The 22,459-nt window shown below is 31.0% G+C and overlaps 1 protein-coding gene and 1 long non-coding RNA gene across 4 annotated transcripts; both read right to left on the bottom strand.

Annotated features, from left to right (window-relative positions):
- Window positions 1-25: 25 nt before the first annotated feature.
- On the bottom strand, window positions 26-20,745 carry LOC143145164 (uncharacterized). Of its 2 annotated transcripts, none has more exons than XM_076308257.1 (10): window positions 20,561-20,745; window positions 18,481-18,534; window positions 17,805-17,892; window positions 16,736-16,945; window positions 16,191-16,443; window positions 15,098-15,446; window positions 13,393-13,749; window positions 2,014-2,976; window positions 1,326-1,841; window positions 26-1,194 (listed from the first exon to the last, which is right to left on the bottom strand). In XM_076308257.1, exons 1-10 carry the CDS (start codon window positions 20,618-20,620, stop codon window positions 385-387), a joined length of 3,660 nt encoding a protein of 1,219 aa, XP_076164372.1. In that variant the 5' UTR covers window positions 20,621-20,745; the 3' UTR covers window positions 26-384. The 2 variants fall into 2 exon arrangements, with proteins under 2 accessions (XP_076164372.1, XP_076164373.1); XM_076308258.1 differs by having other exon boundaries at window positions 1,082-1,212.
- On the bottom strand, window positions 3,253-3,892 carry LOC143145167 (uncharacterized). 2 transcript variants are annotated; one of them, XR_012991625.1, is made up of 2 exons: window positions 3,620-3,892; window positions 3,253-3,489 (listed from the first exon to the last, which is right to left on the bottom strand). It is a non-coding gene; the product is annotated as an uncharacterized LOC143145167 (long non-coding RNA). The 2 variants fall into 2 exon arrangements; XR_012991624.1 differs by having other exon boundaries at window positions 3,253-3,496.
- Window positions 20,746-22,459: the final 1,714 nt, after the last annotated feature.

The raw sequence follows: 22,459 nt of genomic DNA on the forward strand, positions 1-22,459 counted from the left end.
AATCCTCAAATGAAATATAAACAGTGACAAGGTAGTTCTTTAATTTACTACGTATATAAATTTGAAATTAAATAATTAAAGAGATTTAATCTCAACCTGAATTAGTACATACCTTTAAAAATGTGGTTGACATCCTAATTAATTAAAAAGTCTTGATTTGTTCATGTTATTACATTCTACTTTTAGGAACTCATTAAAATTCCTCTTACAACTTCTTTCGTGTATTGCATTTTCTTATTACTTATTTCTATTCTGGCACTTACCTTAAATTATCTACTCTTTATTTTCACGTTTGTATTTATCACTCCTTAAAAAAAAGTCAAAAAACACACTAGTAATTCTAAAAAAGACATTCTTATTCAATCTTCCGCACACGTGACTATCTTACATATTTGGATAGATTGTATAATAGGGATTCTTAAATTGCTTTGAATTAATTGTATAAACATTTGGGTCTTCTACCGTAAACGGTTGAATAATATTTGATCCCAAACTCTTCTGATTGTGCACATTTGCAATCATGTACTGTGGTGTGGGTGTAACTTGTCCAACGGTTGCATCCTCCACTAACTTTCTTTGAGAATAAATCAAAACTTGTGGAACATTTACATCCTGCTGCTGTACAGAGTTTTCCATGGAAACTGCAAATCCAGTATTAGATAACTGCTGCGCTTTGCACTTTTTTCTGTGTGCATAAAGTGAACCAGCATTGTTATATCTCTTTGTACAAATCTTGCATGCATATGGTCTTTGTCCAGTGTGCGTATATGTATGTTCATTTAATGAGGTCAGTCTTCTAAATGACTTTGTACAAATTTGACAATGATATTTTGCTTCTCCTGTGTGCATTGTTATATGTCGTGCCAACGTATTTGCCCGAGCGAAGGCTCTACTACAATACTGACAAATATAAGGTTTTTCTCCACTATGTGTACGTAGGTGCAATTGTAAATAAGTGCTCTTTGTGAAAGCTCTACTGCACACATTACAAACATACGGTTTTACTCCTGTGTGTGTACGCATATGTGCAACAAGAGAACCACTTTGGGCAAAACACTTGCTGCAAACCTCACAAAGGAACCTTTTCTGAGTTTCTTTAACACGCTTATGACGTTCTATGTGATTTGCTAGAGACTGAGCCTGTGCAAAAGATTTGGGGCACATTGCACATTTGTGTGGTCTATTGTGACGATCCTAAAACAGTTTCCAATTCTGTGAAAATTACATTAAAGAACAAAAATTCTTTACTCTGATTATAAAAGCTTAAATATCTTAAAAAGAAAAAATTCAAAATATCCTATACATAATAATTTGAAATAACTTACTTTCTTTCTTCCCTCTAAACAGTCTCCCCTATTTATACTGTCTGTATCATCTCTATCATCTAAATCGGAGCTTTCAAATATTTCAGCTTTATGTTTTGATTGTTCATGATCTTTCAATTTATCTACTCTTGAAAATCCTTTACCACAGGTTCCACAAGTGTACTTTAATCCACTATGTGTGGAAAGGTGCCTCTTAAGATTTCTCTTTGTAGCAAATAATTTTCCACATTGAGTGCATTGTAAACTTTCAGCAGGAAGGTTTTCATCCTCTTCGTCTTCTTCATCTTCTTCTTCTTCATTATCTTCTTCTTCTTCAACAGTTTCCACAGACCTTTCTTTCACTGGGCACCGATAAGAATCATCCAATTCTTCTTTATATTCTGGATGACTTTTAGCATGTGTTACAAAAGACTTTTGATAAGTAAATTGTTTTGAGCAGACTTTACAAGTAAATTTCAAACTTTTTCGTTGTTCTTTTAAAGGATCATCATTTCTCTGTATTTTTATTCTTTTATCCTAAAGTATAAAAATATTAGTCACGTTAAAGTGAATAGTGAACCAGTGGTAATAAAATAAAAAAGTATAATAGAAAATAAATCTATAGTGACACCTAAAAATCTTTGCAGTAATAACTTGCAAACTAAAATAAAATCTGACGCATAGTAACAAAGACAAAATGCACACATACTTGAACATTATTAATCCTTTTATCTTGTATGCTTGTAATTCCTTTCTCTTCTTCATAACCGACTCTCTTATCTTGAATATTTTCTTTCCTGTCATGTGCTTCATGACAAATCATAACATGACTTTTCACTTTTGCAAGAGTTGAGTACTGTTTGTCACAAACATAACAAACATACCGTAATTTCGTTTTACGCTTATGTACAATAGCATGCCTCTGTAGAGCCATTTTTGTACGGAAGGATTTAATACACTGTGTACATCGTAATCTAGTTGTACGCGATATAAGTGGTTTTTCTTCATCATCTTGTGTGCCATCTGTTTTTAATGTTTCTTCTAACTCTTGTTGATTCTGTGATACTTCAACATTATTTACATCACTGTTAAATGAAGTGTCTTTATTTTGTTCCACATGTTCTTGAAATAAAGATAATTCTTCTTCCTTAATCGAATTAATCTCTGTCACAGAATCTACTACTTCACTGTGTTCAACATGTTCATCGAATAAGGACAGTTCTTCTTGTTTAACTGAGTCAATTTGACTCACAGAATCTTCTAATAGATTTTTATAAACATTTTCACTTTCCGTGTTTTTTTTTTGTTGTGTGTTACTTAATTGACTCTGCGGTTCTCTTTCGTAACAAAACAAATTTCTCTCTGAATTCAAGCAAAAAGAGGTTTCACCTTTTGTAAAACAAAAATTATCAGAATAGAAATTTGAAGAACAAATTTCTTGCCTTTCACTATTTTCCTTTTCAGAAGATATTACACTAGATATCACATCAGCAATTATTGCTGTAACTATGCTGGCGCTACTAGCAGAATCGTGAGAAGAAGATTTTAATTTAAGAAGTTGACGTAGTTTTTCATCTGAATTCTGTATTTGACATTTAAAATTATAGGATGCATCCAGACGTTGATTACAAGGCAAACAGATCACTGGGGGTAAACCATCTCCTTCTTCTACCTAAAAATAAAAAATATGTATCATTTTAGTATAAAAAATTTGGATCATTTAGTAATATGAAAAATCTATCATACATGTTTTTATCATAACAAATTAAATATATTACTTTAAACATTAAAAATTTCAATTATGAATGATTTTAATATTGTTCACATATGTATGTGTAATATATTTCTGAAAGTAAAATCATTATTATATTAAGTTTAATATTTTGTCTTCAAATTCTTAAGAACTGTTAGTGAAAACAAGCATTACTGAAACACTAAAGATTTTTACCATAAACAATTATTATTATCATAAAAAGTAGAAAGTTTTAACAACAGAAATTTTGTATATAGCATGTCATATAAATAGTTGCTTTATGACCGAACAGTTGAAATCCAAGTGCAGAATGTTAAACTTGTTGAAAACACAGTGAGTTCTAATTGTTGTATCTTTTCAAAATTTCAAACTAGTTTCTATCCACTCTTGTTGGCCAGTCATTTGGAGTTAACAGGATAAATCACATCAATCCTAAAAACTTCCTCAAAAGTCACAAAGAACATACAGTATTAAATTTTAAAGAACATACAAAACAAAGGATTGAAATTGAAAGAAATTCGCTTTTCATGTGTTATTATCATGAACAGAGTGGCAAACTAACCTGTACGGAAGCAACGGCCATAAGTTTATGAGGAATAGCGTCCCCATTTCGAAATAGTTCACAAATTTCGACAGCTCTTTTCAAACAAATACGACATTCATCTCCATAGATCTTCTCATACGTATCAGCTAACTGATCGTTTTTCAAAACTTCCATTTTAATGCATTTGGAAATCAAGCTACGACTCGAACTCCCCTCCTCGGAAACCAAAGATGTTTTTGACATTTTTCATGCTGAATGTACTTATAATTATTAAAATCTATCGTTGTTCAAACTTACCAAAGAATACTACAAAGGAATTTGATAATTAACTCGTAGTCAAAATTTAAAAGAATAATCAGTGAAGTCAATTGTGTTTTTGTAAAGGAATGCGAAAAATGATTCGATTAATATAAAAACATGTAAGACTGATGTGAACTGTAATGTGCTAAGCAGATCGCAGCAATGAATCAGTTATTATAATTTGAGACATTTTAAAATATTTTAACAATTGTTACGGAAATTAACATCAATCTACGTTCACTCAACAATTGATTTTAATTTGAATATTTCTCCTTGAAATTATAAGTAATAGAGAACGAAGTAAGTTGAGGGATCAAATACAGAATCAATTTTATTACTAAGTTTTTGATTGTTTTATTATTTTATAAATTGGTTTAGTTATGTTACTCTTTTCACATCTTATCTGTTTCCCCCTAACCTCTGTTCACGTTACATAATAAAATTTAATAAATTGATTCTGTTACATTCAAAAACTACGACCAAAATTTCGGTTGATTCCTTACGTGCAATAAATAATCATATCGATGGATATACTGCAAAAACAAATACATGCTAACAATTATTTGCACGTTTAATAAAACTACAAGTGCTCACAACAAATCAGCGCCAAGCGATTTTTAATGATACATTGTATATTTATAGATTGTAAATTAATCAATTAATAGTAGTAAAATTACGTAACGAATAATTTTTAACTGAAAAAAAAGAAACGCTATGAACATTGGTGAAAGAATCTAACAAAGAAATTAAAAAAATGTTTTGTATTTGCAAATATCAGAAAAATATTTATTTTCTTAAGATTTTACAATTGTGCAGTTTAAAAACACAAACATAAATTCAAAATGAAAATAAGGAGGGAAAGGTATAAAAATATTTTATTATAATTTGAAATGTTTTTCATTCTTTATTGTTTGAATTTATTACTCAAGTCCAATAAATGTTACAATACGTTCTAAATATAGACATGTTTCAACAAAGCATACAAGTACACTGTCTGTACACATATCACAGAGTAAATACAGTTGCATTTATTCAGAAACTATTTGTTACAATTGTAACATACCTGCAACAGGGGCAAATCTATTATATTTTTTTCTTTATGTACATAATTTTGAATTAAAATTAACATATACTTTTATCGAATTAAACATTAATTATATAAATCAAATTATGATACTGCATAATGTATTTTATAATGTATGGTATACTTAGCAAATCAAATATTGGTTTACTGAAGAAATGACTGCTGACATTAGAGTATACCCATTATATATAGACTTTTTATTGCATTCTCTATAGTAAGTCACAGATTATCAACTCTATGCTTCTTAAGCATAATAATGATCATCAACAATTCACTTTATCGAAAATAAAACAACTTGAAGAAAATTACATTCTGCTATATGCTATTAAAATCAAAGCTTGTTGTGTGCATATCTAACTGTAATTTCACAATATTATAATTGCATCTTACACACATATGCATCTTATTTGAATCTAACTACATGTTAGCTATTTTCTACATATAAATCACTCTAATTAAAACATTTATTTCCTTTACAAATTATATAACATTACAAACACAATGAGAAAAGTGGCCATACTTTTAGAAAAAAATTTAATTGAAACATAAGTTTCTAAAATATTATACATATGTAATAATTTACTACATACACAATTAATAAGGGCATTTAAAATATTAATTATTTATAATTTAAATAATAAGTGTCATTTGAATATGTCAAAAGTTATGCACATATATAAGAGTATTTATATATGAGTGTTATTACAAATACAATTACTAGCTTCAATGTCTTTATCAGGTGGAGATCTGAAGATTGTGGATGTGATGTTGTTGGAGAAATTTTTATAGATACTAAAGAGTATGTGGTAAATTATAGTAATCAAATAATAAGTTTAACATCTGCATTAATGTCCATAACTTCAACAATGGCTGTACAATGTGCTACTGTTACTTGCAACAAGCAAAGAAGAAGGTATACAAACAATTTTTACAATACAAAAAACTGAGTGATACTTCACTTTATCAAAACTTTGCTCAACAATATATATCAACTGCTCCATATAAAGATTAAGTATGTCATTTTGATAGTTACTAGTTCTCAACTGCCATGTTTAAAATTATTAGTATGTACATTTCTATCTTGTTAATATATCCTGTATTCATAAAGTCAAGCTCAGTAAAAAATATATTGCTAATTAGTCACATTTTAATAAATATAATGATATCATAATGCAAATTATAATTAGCTAATACTTGATTTAGTTTAGTCCATAAACCACAAACATTTTAATAATTTACTATTAAGTGCTTGTTATGTTTTTTAAATGATGTGTTATAGAATTATCTATATTCCTAGGTACTTCTTTAATATATTTTATTGTTTTATTTAATTGGCCCTCATTGTGGAATGCCTTTAAATGATTCCTTAATCCTTATAAACATTCACATTACTTCAGCATTCTGCCTGCTTGAAATTATTCTTTAATATTTTTCGAGCTTTCCCATTAGATACGAGCACAACACAAATAGGTTTAATTATTCTATAAATTTTATGGATAAAAATGGGCATAATCAGATGAACATACTTCCTGGAAAATCTTTCTAATATTATTCATTTTAAGTTTGTTCCATTTTGATAATTGAATTAATTGTTTCCAACTTCATCCATACATTTTTTTAATTTCTTATTATATCTTTTTCAGGTGTAAGAGAATTTATAATTGATTGTTCTATACCCTTGAATTCAGGTTTTAAAGTCATTTCATTTAATTTTTTAGCCAGATCAGAAATTATTTTATTCATCTTTATTTAAAATTTTTAATTCTCTTTATAGAACATAATGTATAAATAAATGAGAAGTTAGTCATCTATGAAAACTTACCATCCATACTTATGGATAGGTTCTAAGATTCAATTTAATCAAAATTAAGGATCAGTATGTACATTATTTCAATTAATATTATGAAAAAAATAAATAGAATCCATTTGAGCAAAATAGAAAGTATTTACAGTTGGTATTGCAATTGTAAATTGTAAAAATTATAAATACAAACATCAATATTCATTGGTTTTTAATAAAACAGTATCATTACTTGAATATAAGCATTTATAGAAATTTGTGGTTAATGAACATACTAAATGAGAAATTACTTATAATAGTAACTAAATTGGAGTATATAGGTCACAATTTATAAAGATATTGCAATATTAATATGATTCTCAGTAATTATAATTAAGGTTGATTATAAAGATTGCAATATAAAAATATATGTATAAAGATCAATATCCCCGTTTCATGCACGGATTGTGAACCTGTTGGAGAATGCACAACGTATCGCAATGATATTAGCCATAAAAATTTACATAGCACTTGAAAAAATCTTTACGAAATGATTTGCATTCACTTTTGTTCAATGTGTATTGTCACTTTTCGTTTATGCGCCGAGTATACATAAAACATCCAACGTATTGACGTTAAATGACTTTAGTAGCAGAAGTAAAGTGAAATTTTTATGCTACTACATAATCAATTATCGTTTCGTCGATGATTTGCATCAAGTTGGATGCAAGTAATATTATAAAGTAAGTATCATTACTAATGCAAAGGCTTCTAACTTAATAAATTGTCATGTATAACGTACAAGGTGTTTTATTTTAATCTATAAATGGATATATTTCGGAAAATACGTTGAACTAGAGCAATTGATTGTGTGATAGTCAGTCGCGAAGGACAACTTTAAGGACAAAGGCTGGACGTGCTAAGGTCATTTTAAGGTCACTTTTACTCTTTTTAAATGGCACTTCGCATATTGTTCATCACGAAGCCAGGGTATAACGAGATAGAACAGTTTGATCAGATTATATACCGCATGATTTTAGTGGAAAATTTGAACATAAACAACGAGACTCAATTGATCTCTAATATGGGTATCGTTCGATAATTTATGCTATACACTATTTATTAAAACAGAAAATGTAAATAATCGTGAAACGTCTTTGATTCCTTCACGTTTCGATCTTTCCTCTTCACAATCTAATATTATTGCCACACATTCAATTTTCTCACCCCAACGTATTTTATAAGCACCATTTCTAGATTGAAATATTAGCGTGACCGTTTCATTGAAAAATACAAAATATTTCATGAAAATTAAATTGATACCAAACGTGTAAATCATATGTACAAAATTGAGTAAGAATGTTTCGGGACTTTCAAATTTTGTTGTTCTCTATGTGAAGTTCAATTACCCTCTGTTCTAGCTGGTTTTAAAAGCGAATTTTGACGTTGCTACTATTTTGATTTCCAATTAATGTTTTACCAGCCATTATAAGATTACCATTGTTTTTATGGATGTATCACGAATATTTCACAAACCTAAATGCAAATCAGTGCAATCCGTCGATCTATCAGTATCCGATGATTAATAACTGTAAAACGATGCTGCACTTAAAAATGTTTTTAATGTCGAAAGAAATTTTACGATAATACGCGAACACCCATTGGTTCTAAAAAACGACATCCAACGTTGCAAATTGGTAACAATAATTTTCCAAGATCGTATCTATACATATATCAGCAATTAATTCTGGTCTTGATTACATTCTCAATCCCATGTACACATACTTATAAAAGTTAATGCGGTTATATATTTGACAATTAAACACGAATAAAAATTGTATGAAGTCTTTCACAAAAAATACTAAATACTATATATCCTTTGTTTACTATGCTTTCGATTTTGTACAAGTTCATGGCTGTTTTAAAGCGGGTGGTACATGAAGATCAAAATTGTTGGCTAACTGGCTATTCAATATTCTAGTATCGTGTCTTCCAATGATTATGATTTTCATCGAAGACACTGACTAATGGTAAACAATGTACAATACATAATCAGCACATATTTATGTATAGTACATAATCAGAATAATATTGGATGCATTATTAATCCGTTCCATATTTATGTATAGTACAATCTTGCGAAAAATAATAATTTTCTGTTTATTGTTTTAAAAAATAAAGCATCTGTACTCTCAAAGTTTTTCTTATCATCTGGAAGGAAAATACGTACTTTAAAGACATTCTATATCTAACTGGTTAGATCACAATTGATTATTGCGCCGTATGATTATTTCAGAAACAAGATCGGCTATATACAGATTACACCGTGGCGCTTTTTTTTTGTGCATCTTCAATGCGATTAGAAAATATTTTGGTGTTAGAAAAGCGAAGATTTATAAAAAAATGCGTACAAATCGAGTAACAACGACAAATCACTACCAATTTATTAAAAGTTCTCGTTCAATATTAATATGCAAATTATATGGAACAATAAGCTAACTTTACATGCTTTGTTCAAGACAGACAAATTATATTTAATAGTTCACTTTGATAGTTAATTATTATGAATTTATTTTCATAGCTATACAAATAAGCAAAAATTTATGATACGTCTAAAAACGTTTACTACTTCTCACGAGAATAGGACAAATCAATCATAGAAAAATATGATCACGAATACAAATGAAAGACTTTGTGATTATTTAAAAAATTAGGAACCTGTTTTGTTTTTCAAAAGATTTTAATTTTATATGGAACTCTTTTCTTCATCGTGACATCAGATTATCATTTTTTGTTTTATATTTTTCACTTAGTTGTTGGTCTGCAACGCACGATTGTCAATAATGACTATTTTTTGTTCGTTTTATGTTGTACATTTTTTCAACTTTCAATCTCATTTCGTTCGGATTAATTAATGAAATACCGAGTGTCCGTAGAATATACGTATATAGTCTCGACTTTTGTGCATCAGTTTTCATTGTGTCGGTGAATTCAATATCTAACGTCTACCTATTATAATTTCTACAGTACTTTATAGTTTTATATATTTTACATTGACAGAACTTCAAAAACTTTTTAGAACATTGAGAAACTACTCGCAATTGAAAGTGGATTTAATATCAACCATTTTTCCTGTATATAGATTTTGTTGACTTATAAAGATTCTAGGGAGTTCTTTACTGTTCTTAGAATATATCAGGAAATTTCGTTGAATTTTTAAAAGAAATCGGTAAATAATAATAAAGGATCGAGGAGTCTACGAGAAAAACTTGCAATATTTCCTAATTTATCGAACTAAGGTGCTTTGATATACATATATTGAAATATATAACAGATAAAGAGAATGTACATTAAGTCTTCTGCAAATTCGTTAATTTTATTAACCAATTTATGCAAGTATGAATTTTAACGAGTTTCATATATTAAGGGTTCTTTCTGTCTTCTTAAGCCTTAAAGAATGGTTAATCGTTTTAAGGTTTTTAGTATTTGAAAAAATTAGGTTTATATAGTTTCTCAATGTTTACACTTTCTAACATTTTATACACTCGCGTATGTGTACACATATATGAAGGGATAATAGAATCGAAATCTTATTTGAAGTACGTGTCTACCCTTCGAATCGATCTAAGAAGTGCATGTGAAACTTAAATCGAAAAAATAGTTTTCAAAGTACATGGTCTAGTATATTAGCGTAAACGAAAGTATTACATTTTCTCAGAAGTCTTGTGAATTATAAAAACTACAAAGAAGAAGCGAAACTAATTTGTTCTAAATGTGTTATGTACAAGTGAAAATAGTTTGCGCCATTTTCCTGTATAGTGGAAACGTTTTGTAAGCAGAAATCTATACGAAGAAAAAAATGTCTAGAAAATGTAATTCAAAGATGTAACAAATAAATTTATTTTACAACAGTTTATAAAATGTAATACTTTCATATATACATATATATATATATATATATATGCTTTGTATTATAATTTATATAAATAGGCAAAAGTTAAATACACAAATAGATACACTCATATACATATTATGTACAAATTTACGGACACCCGGTAGATTTTGCGCGAACTCTCTATCATAAAGATTTCAACTGGAACGTTAGTTAAATATTTCATTTTCCTATTAATTTTCGTTAAATACTTTCGTTATCGTGGTCTTTGATTGTTGTTTTTTTTTCTTTTCTAATGAGTAGCATTTATTTATATTAATTAATACTTATTAGGCCTAATATATTGTATTTCTTAAAACTCAATGCAAGAGAAAGATAAGATATTTTTGAATCTAAAATAAGATTTGCACTTCATCTAATTAGTAAGCATTAAGTGCATTTATATGTTTTAGTAAATAAATGTAATTATTTCTAGCATATTGCTTAATTCGGATTAATTTAATTGTATTTAAATTTAATTTTGCAATGAATATTATAATTATAAAAGCCTCTAAAAATTTGATAACCACGAGTATATGCAAAAAAAAAAAAAAATGATCGTATTTTAGATTTTCAAATACCTCATTTCTTAATTGCACTAAATCTCACGAAACATTCTTATACATATATTTATTCCGTTATATCTATACGTTTTCAAAAAGCAAATAGTTTGATTTCGTATTAAAAAAAAATTACACCTTTTTATAAACACATTTCTAAACTCTTAAATACCAATAATGTCAACAGTTATTGAAAATAATCTTTAAAACATAATAAAATAAGTATCGAAAAAGTATAAGTAATGAAAGACAATAAATTCATCAGTTTACGGTACAACAGGTGTTGAATATAATACCAAATAAACAAACATTATTGTGTTATCTTTTTTTTTTTTAATACAAAATCGTAATACACTATCCTTCTTTTCGTTATATGCTTCTACGATAAAGATTCGAAAAATAGTGTCGTAACAGCTTAATATTATTTGTTGTTTAATTATAATGAGTATTCTTTTTATCGACAAACAATATTTTCGACTATACTGAGTACATATCCAATGGAAATGATGCTCTCTTTGCACGTGTTAGTTTCGGTACTTATTTATCAACTGAAGTATGCATCGTCAAAAAGGAAGAATTGAATTTTCATTTTCTATTCTGTGTCTCCCGTCCCACTGTATTTATTGGCAATCGCACGAATAAATATTTTCTTAAGTACGTCCAACTTTTACTTTACTAATTGAGTACGTCAATAGTTCTTGCCGCAAACAAAGTAATATCGATTCAAATAACTTTGTAACTATAAGTATTACTTTCCTGGCAGCTGTGTTCATCAATAAATATTATATACAATTAAATTCAAGTCAGATGGAACACTATATACTGCCATTAATAAAGAAAGTTTTTGATCGTAACTGAATGAAAATATTTTTTTGCACTTCATTTATGAACAATCTCGTCATGTTCGAGATACTCGATCGACTTATCGAAAAAAATAAAATTAATATAATGTAATTAAATCAATTATCGTCATTCAATTCCTGATTATAATTAGGTTTCATGCTGGCAATTATAGAATTACTTATCCGTTTGATCAATTGTACATATTTTTTATACAAGTTTTCATCCAGGTACGCGTAAATTCTAATTAACAAGAGCTGAGTAACTGTCACAACCTTTTGTAAAAGAATGCTTAAACAATTTAAACCTAATCGAATACTTTAACATTAAGTAACTTAAAATTAATGCTACTAAAATGTACATATTTAAATAAAGCTATATATATATACAATAATTTTTGAATCTTTAATTGCTATTGCGTTCCACTTGGAGTTTAAATTTAACGCTAATTAATATGTTTGAGAATAATCATTTAAATACCAATTAGTAGCGTCCATCCATCGTTAACGAATATTAATACAGTGTGCATTATCAGGAAGCGTTAATTATTATGTACAGAATCTAATTTACTCAGCTCGTATTAGGAAATACTAAAATTAATATCAAAACTAATAATAATAGCGATAAAACCTTTAATACGTTTTTTTTTCCCGTTTGCCTGTTAAAAATATTTTATAAATCTTGCAGTGTTGGAAAAAAATCTGCTCAACGCAAGTCGTATAGTGCATATACCGTTGTCTATAGATCTTTGATTTAAAAATATTCAATTTCACATGTTTAACAAGATAAATGCTGATAAATTTAACAGATAAATGCTTATAAATTCCCAAGGTATGTCGTATCCGACATATCGTAACTTTTATTTTAAAGCTCTCTTTTGTTCAACATATAACGTTTGGTTTGCCTTCTCGCCCTCGTATCGGTATTTTCAATATTCGTCCTACCAGTGTTTAGAATTCGAGGAAATATATTTTGATTTTCGTCTTTTGATTCGAAGAAACACTTTTCGAGCATTTTGTCCGTCTAACTTCTTCAAATTTACGTCAACGATGATAAAGGATCTACACGAATGATTTCAATAGCTTCTCGTTGCCAGTAGCTTCCGTTATCATTTCTTAATACGTGTATATTCGCGAGTAACCGGTCCCGCGGGTACGAATCCGTTTCAAAAATTGAAACTCGATTTCATAAGTACAAAAGTACTTGTTCCAAACGCGAAAGTTACATCGGACTGATGGTGCTGGTGTTCGAATTAAAAGACGAACTGTTCGAACTTTCGACACAATATGGCATTACCTTTCCGTGCACGCAGGAACCGGATGTGCCGCAGTTCAAGATCAACAATAGCAGTCCGGAAACAGCGGCGAACACGCCGGCGGTCATCAGACCGAGGGCAGGGAGCTTTTTAGGCGAGAGAACTGGTCCCTCTTCGAGTTTGAGGTAGCAGAGGCCAGGAAGAACGTAGGCTAAAGGTACAGCTGCTAGGATACCGTTCAATTCGAGGACCAAACCGAGGCAATCCGTAGACATCGAGATCAGGTACGCCACGAGTACTATCGACAGTGTGATGATCAAATACTTCCTGTCGGAATTAGGAACGTATGCTGTGTGATCTTCCAGTTCGTCCGTCCCTTTGATCGCTGTTAGAACAACCTACGATAAAATAGAGATTTAATATGGAGGTTTTTACAGCGTTGAAAGTTCATATCGATACCGTTCAACAATTTTTCGTCCGATCTGCATACGCAACACGATAACGGATCAAAAGAAGCGAAATTTAAGTGTTAAAATTCGCGAGTTACCAGTTTACCCAGAATTTGAGAAAATTCAAAATTTATCGACAAACGCGGGTATTAACAACGATTATGTTTGTTATACCTCGTTCTACCGATCGCTCGATGTGCATTTTAATTTCTCTCAGAATTCTCTCCGCGCACGTGGACTTTAAACATTTCCCAGTTGAACGATCGTTGTCAATTGTCGACAATTTGTGAACATCACCGAGAGAATACGATCTCGTTTCATTGATTTTTGTTATTGTTTCTCGGGCCACGCTTAAGTACCATTAAGTAATCAATAGTTCGATAGTTTATTATAAATCGTTCGATAATGTGTGTGATATTATTTTTGGAAGACTTCACTCGAGCGTTTTCAATTGATCAACGGTTACATATTTCTGGTAGAACGAAGACTTATTATGGATCTTCCACTTTTATACGAATAATTAACGGTGAAATGAACAACAACGGGGCGAATACGTTTCCAATGAACCCGTTAAAGTGGTTCGAAGAATCCCTCTCTTTGAATCTGAACTGTACTCCACGTACAATAATATCTCTTCGAACCTTGGCTGCACTCTATTTACAACAATGGTGTAACGATCTAGATTTTCTTAAGAAGGACCCGTTTAACTCACTGTAGGTGCAATCCTAGACAAAATTCAAAATTTATCGACAAACGCGGGTATTAACAACGATTATGTTTGTTATACCTCGTTCTACCGATTACTCGATATGCATTTTAATTTAAACAATCCTTTTGTTCATCTTTCTACATTTCCCCTTCACGATCCACCATGTTTAGTCAATCATTACAAGTAGTCACTATGTACACGTTACGTTATCATCATTCTATCCTAACCATATTAGCAGAAATTGTTTTGCAAGTTTTCCGTTTATCTCTAAACGCGAATTTTTTATTCTTCCTTTGCACGAATCGTTAAAGTATCGTTACGCGATAGAAAACGTTATTACTTTGCCATTGACTTGTATTTAAAAAATTAAATAAAAATACTACCACTGTTAAGTGTTATTACGGTTTCCCTTTGTCTAATTTTTTATTCTTCCTTTGCACGAATCGTTAAAGTATCGTTACGCGATAGGGAACGTCGTTACTTTGTCATTGATCTGTATTTAAAAAATTAAATAAAAATACTACCACTGTTAAGTGTTATTACGGTTTCCCTTTGTCGAAGGTAGGATAGAAAATTGTGAAAACTCACCTCCCTGGTGACGAAGCATTCGATTGGAAAGGTCAGGAGAATAGTTCCGCTGAACATGACCCTGGCAAAGTTCATCAAATCATCGTCCCAGCAATAATTCTCCATAAGATCTCCTTGAACGTACGCGGTAAAAGTGGCGTATCCGATTATACCGAAGGCTGCCGCGATCAAGAACGAAGTGAAAAGTGACCAATGTGTGACGACGTCCCATTTTTGTTGCGTAGCTCTCTCTATGGACTCGTAGATAAGGAACGTATTATGATGGCACATAAAGGCGAATGCCATAATCCCAACGGAAGGTATTATGCCGGGGAAGTTCGCGAAACGCCAACTGTCTTCTTGGGTTGGCCTGAAAATCGATTCGTATTCAATTACTTCCTGTACTGTGAACATCTGAAAGAAATCGTACGAATTTGACAATGTACAAACGTCGTGGGAAGTAATCTGAAATACACTTAGGAGAAATATACTTCATTGTCCGACGAACAAAGGAACCCAGAACCGTGGACGAAATTGTTTTCGATCGTGACGAACAAACACGACCGGACGAAATGCTTTCGTATTCCTCGAAAACGAAAAAAATTGAATGGAAGATGTTGTTTTCTCTGAACGAAATACCGACGCGATAACGTGAATAATTTCGAACAGTTAAGAATTAGAAAACGAGTCGATAAAATAACGTTTGGAAGAGAGTATTTGAATATAAATTTCGATCGCTTTAATTGTCGTGTGTTTTGTACGAAAAACGATCAAATATTTTTGCCATTGATTCTATACGATTTTCACAGTTTAGCATCACGTGAAGACAACTGTTCAATCTGCATACGCGACACGATGACGGATCAAAAGAAGCGAAATTGAAGTGTTACGATTCGCGAGTTACCAGTTTACGCAGAATTTAACAAAATTCAATTGATCAATCGATCCAATTTATTTATATCGCGTATCCATCGTGAATGGAGTTTTTAGTCTCTGATTCGTACGTAAATATTATCCGATCTGGTCGTGTCGATTCGTTCGATCGAATACCATTCGCCAGGTATTGTATGCTTTATCGAGGGTACGCGAAAGTACGATTGATTGAGTCACTCACACAATTGCGGACATCGTACCCATCCGTATTAAGATGGCCAAGAGTATGAAACCGACGCAGACCAATGAAAGGAAAGAGATCTTGGCCAAACGAGCAACGTTTCTGTAAAGACACAGTGGTATTGTAATGCAGACCGTCGCGAAGAAAATGACCACTTGACGGTGAGCGAAGATGCTCGTCTCGCTCATCCCTGTTACCCTTATTAAAACTTTTGTCACCGTGTCGCCGACAACGACGTTATAAGAGACCATCGCTGCAAAGAACGGAAGACTTCGTTTAAGAACAATGGGTACTCGTGGATAAAGGTGTGTTCAAATGTTCATTCAAGCACTCTAAACAATGCAGAACGTAACGCAAAAGCGATTCTATTATCGAGAAACGATCGAGTTTAGCTTGAAAACGAACGGTATGTATTACGGGTACGTAAATATAAATTGTTTCGATCGATTAAATGATAAATTATAATTGCTAAACGGATAACGTTCATTCGAGATCGTAACAATGACTGTGGAATAATGGACGAGTTACACGGAAAATCCATTTACCTATGAATGGGTAAATAAACTGCAGAGTGGTGAGAATGTAAAATCCAGTACGACCAAAGCTGGCCCTCATTAAACCCTGGTAACTCATCTCCCCGCAGATGTGGCCACTTCTGACCATTAAAATTAAAGAGTAATCAGTGAGGCCAGCTACCACTATTAATAACGCTATTCCAAGACCGAATCCAGCTTGATGGAGGGCGTAGGGTATACCTGAAACGTGTTTATTACAATTGCATCGTTCTCTCTCGCGACGATTGAAGATAATTGTCGTTTCTTAAATACCGAAGTAATTGTCAATTTACGTTCGAATGAAATCGTTAATTTCGTTTTGTACGTTTCGTTGCTGTAATTCCGCATGGTAATTGCATTCGTGATACAATGGCCCACTATTTTGCGGCATTAAAGTGTAGATACAGTACTCGCGTGTATTTATAAATATCTCGTCCGTTATATATAAATTATATCGAGCAAAACTAGCACTTCGGTATCCCCTTTCGGAGGTAGGTGATCCCCGATGAATCATTCGTCATATGGAGTGTCCAAATGAAGTCGGGCATCGAGCCAATAACGTCACTAGAAGAAACAAAGCTAATACGAATCACTGAATTTAAAGAAGGCCAACGATGTTTGATTTCATCCGGGAAGCTCCAAATGCGTAAAACATAATTAATTTACCATCTTTCTTCACTGATCGTTGTGCACGAGTTGTCTCGTTTTAAAAACACGTTGAGTCGAAAGAATCGAGCACAAGAAAGTTGAACGAGAAAGATCAATAGACGAGACACCAAAAACACTTCAAGATCAATTTTGTTCTTTTTTCTTCTTTTTACTTGAACATTTTATTCTTTACTCTGTGGTATTGTATATAAAAAATACACCCATTCGCACGATATATTTATAATTATGGTGTACGAAAGCGTAAGAAAGTATCTATTGTTTGTTTCATGAATACAATTGCCATTGCAGTTGTCTACATAGAGCGATTCACATTTAATTGTTCAAAGACGTTTTTGTGTATCAAACTTCGGCGTTTAAAAATGGATTTTTTAATCATAAATGTCCGTATTACCAATTACACCGCTACCGATAATGGAATTGATGAAATTAAAACTAGCCAGAGGTAGAGTATTGAATTTTCCAGATTCTTCCTTCTTCTCCTGCAAAGTCAGATTTCATTTGTGTCTACAAATAGTAAATGAAAGTTGTTCGAAGGAAATGTAAAGATATTAATAAACTGACAACAGTCAGAAGATTCGATTGTACGTTACCGAAAGCCGTTTTTATTAATATCTTTACATTTCCGTTGCATACAACGTTAAATTCACATTGTTTTAAGACCTCGAAAGAAAACTTGAAATAAATTAAGTGAATTTAATTAATTCAAAGACTAAAGATTATTCGGTAAAATCAAGTTCCGTTGTCTTTCGACATCCTGCTTTTTGTTGTATGAAGTAACTAATGCAATTTCTAGATGGAGATAGTATTCATCTATAATCGATCTTCAACATTTACGATCGTTTATCGTTATTGTTACACGCGCTTATGGAAAGTATTTTCAATTTACCCCATATCTAACAATTTTTCGTATTGTTTTTACCCATTTACATGCATTCGAATTTAATAAATCTACACGAAAAACTGGAACGTAAGTTAATGCAATCGTTCGTATTTATTAACATTAATAGTATATAATTGCTAAGGCTAGTAAACCACGGTTTCTAATTAGTTAATTAATTGTCTCTTACCCCAACTAATTGTCTCATATCATCGTAAGACTCCTCCGAACCGAGACTGCCACCCTGTTTAGGATTAAAATGAATAAAAATTTTAACTTTCACAGTAATAATATTAATTGCGAAATACTCATCCCACCTGCTGCACTACCCTTTGATTTTGTAACAAAATTTGAAGAAAAAAATTGAAAAATTTTACTTCGATCATGCACTAAGTATTTGAGAAATTTAGTTGACGATTTTTTACACACTGTAAATAAGTTACATTTTATATAATAGTCACTTTTTTCAATCTTTAAACGCGAGAAGAAGTTCTGTCGAAGAACAAAATTTATCAAATAAATTAAAGTAAAATGATATTCTTTTCGAAAAAAAATATTTTACCATTTTAAAAATACAAATAGTGTTTGTCTTGGTTAATATCGTTTAATATTTTTTGTACAACCTAGTAATTTATAATAGTATGTATTATTTCGTCAATCTCACAGTATCTAAGTATCAAAGTTCTTTACAAGATCACATGATTTTATTGCATTAAATACAAATTCGAAGTATAGGTGTATCAAACATAAAATGATTTAGTACACAGTATGACCAAGAATAATTGTCTTACTTAAATGCCCCACCCTGTCCACACATATTTATGGATTAGGCATATATGACATATTTTTGTGAACAAGATAACAAATTTAAATATATCGAAGTGTATGAAAACTTAGGAAACTCATTGAATCAAATTTGAAATCATAGATTAATTATTTATTTTCCGCAATAAATAGGTCAACAACCCCAAGCAGTCAGAAAATGTTGTCACAGAATAATTAATAAATGTTCAAACGATCCCTTCATAACATAACAAGTACTTTTTGAATCATTTCTTTATATTTTTCATGCAAAATATGTCACACAGTATTAATTTTTTGAAAACTTTCCCTTAAAATTTTTCTACGCAATATGACTTGAAGATACAATCTATTATATATAAATATAAAATACATAGTGACATATATAATATATAAGTATATAATATGTAAAAAAAAATATCAATGACATCGAAGTTTCGAAAAAAAATGATCTGGAAAAGTTTGTTCCCATCGCTATTTCTTCTCCTTCGAACAGTTTAACTTGTACAGTTTCTCACATGTACATAAGCAATAGAGATATTTAAATGTTCTTACTTAAACGGTTTACCTTATATACGTGAAAGGAAAATAATTTCAAGGTACATATATCAAGTGGATGAAAGAAAGAAATGCGTAGGAAGAGAATCCATATACGTATACGTATGAGATGACTTATAGATTTTTCTCCTTTGTTGCAATAGTACTGTCAGACACTTCGAAACACGAGATTTTCATTTTGTTCATTTTCAAGAAAACATGACACTTAAAAATATATCGAAAACAATTTCTAAAATTCTTCCATTTTCCTCGTTACACAGCTTATAAGAAATTTTGTCGAAATTAAAAATCAATTTTATTTTTATCTTCGAATTTTACCTTCAATGAAAAAGAAACAACGTAGAAATTCGAATTACACGTCTGAATTTTGATGTCCACTTACAATTGGAATCTATATTCGTTATCCTTTAATATCTTGAAATAGGACGTATTTTTGTAAATGATACGAATTGTGTGGTCAACTTTCTCGAACAACAGTTTCCAACTTCGACTGTACTATTCATACATCAAATTAAATTCGAACAATACCGATACGCTCGTTTTCATGTTCACCCTTCAATGAAAGTGTTTTGCAACCTAAACAGCCTCGTGTGGGACAACGATAGATCAATTCATCCGTTTACACGAATCCACTAACCAACACCTACAAACAAAAAGCTCGTCGCGTAAGAGACACTTGAAACTGGATCACCCAAAAATATCCAAAACCCTATAATTCTCCGTAATAGAATTAGCACTTGGTTCGCTTCTTTAATTAAACAGCCACCGTTGCTCATTTTGTCGGTGGAATTCTCTGGACCGAGAGGTACGTGGGAAACATTCTTAACTGTACCGTGCGCGACCATGTTTCTGCGAATCGTAGGATCAGAAGACAGCGGAGATTACGATAAATGAATCACGATGTTACTTACATCCTCGTAGCTGTTCCTCGCGTCCAAGATGTAGCTTTTCTCGGTGGCATCGAGAGCCATCGTGGGTGGTTGTTAAAGGGAAAAATCGAAGGTGGAACCGAATAAACGGAAAGCTTAAAGGGGAGGTCCGACGCAAGAGGAGGATCAAGCAGACGTTTGAGGCGACTGCACCCTTCCTATCTACGCGAGCTTCCGTTTTCACCCCTTGTCCCTCCAGTACTATGCATGCACGGTGGTTGCGATAGATGCGTGCGCATCGTACGTTGATGTTTTTCTGCGTTATCGGGGAGTGTTGGTGTCTCCCTTATCGCGTATCGGGTGTTTCCACTTTTCTTCCGAGTCGATGTTCCCGGTTTCCCTACAATCCACTGAAATCGTGGCTCCTCTTTGGAGCGAAATCTCTATCGCACGATGCTGAATGAGATCACAGTGGATAACGGACGGCGTGAATTTGAACATTTCATTCTAACGAACTATTTATGCTTATAAACGGACGACGTTGTTTGCTTTGTTGTATATCGAGGTTTCCCACTTTTCCCCCGAATGGACTTTCCATTCTTTCTTCAACCCTTTGAGATCGTGACTTCTTTAGGAAACATTGTATTGGACGGATAATGAAACGCAACACAACGAACGATAGTGTGAACGTATAATACTTGTAGTACGATTTAAAATACTTTTGTAAAATTAATAATAGAATAATTACTTTATAACCAATAGGGCATAAATTCTTCAGAAATAGTAAGAAATTACAATAAATTCATATTCAAGAGGAAGAATAAAATCATTTTACAATCATGGTACTCCATTTTTTTATACAGATTTTAAAATAGAATGGAATACGTAAATTACAATTATTTAATAATTTTTTTTATACTATGTAATATTGTATACTATAATGTAAGAATGCATTTCAATCAAGAAGACATTAACTTTGAGTAATGAGATAAAGAAATTATCTTTTCTTAATTGTCGATAACCGTTTTTTAATAAAATCGTTAAGGATTTTTAAAGAAACAGCATCACACACATGAAATAAATAGTTTTAATTCTAGCAAACGTTAACGTAGTTATTGTTTCCTTCGAAATAAATATATTTAAGAAAATCAAGTTGGTCATATTCTGAAGTAGAAACTGAATTTTGTGATCGGACTCGAATGAATCTAACAAACTCAGTTATTATTGACAAAATTTGTACTTGTAAAAATCACGACGTATTTAATATCGAAAAATAACGAACTCATTCCTGTCATTCGTGTTCATTTTTTAAACAGGAATTTGTAATTAATATCTGCCTTTATTTTGACTATTATTAATTAATGTTTATTGAAAATTAAATTAAAAATGACAATAAATTTGGGCGGTGTATGTATTTCATTAAGTTTAATACAAAAAATTTGTATAAGTACGAATGAGAAGCAAAAGTTTTCTTCAAGAAAAGCAAATACAAAATTGAACTGGAAATTAAGAAAAGATAAGATCTATATTAAGATAAGTGATCTTTTTTATTTATTTGATATTCATGTATTTATTGAAACTGTAGTTCCAATTTATAATTAACAAATTTAAGTTAAACCAGGAAACTTTTTAGTACTCAGTTTCCTTTTGCGAAATATCAACAGTAACTATTTTTTAATAGAGTTGCAAACTGTTTACATTAAGTACTTAATTAAATATACAATTTTCATATATATCGAAATTCATATTTATTGTAATTTTAAAGCAACCAATTTGATCAAATTTATTATATTTAAACGATTATCTTACTTACCATTTTATAAGAAACATCAAAATTATAGATATAAATAATGAACGAAGTAATAGGAATTTGTATTAAAATAATTAAAAAGTAAAAAAAAGTGTCATTTATTACAAACAATTAGAAAACAAAAATGACAG

This window comes from Ptiloglossa arizonensis, chromosome 4 (genome assembly GCF_051014685.1).
Source record: "Ptiloglossa arizonensis isolate GNS036 chromosome 4, iyPtiAriz1_principal, whole genome shotgun sequence".
Taxonomy (NCBI): domain Eukaryota; kingdom Metazoa; phylum Arthropoda; class Insecta; order Hymenoptera; family Colletidae; genus Ptiloglossa; species Ptiloglossa arizonensis.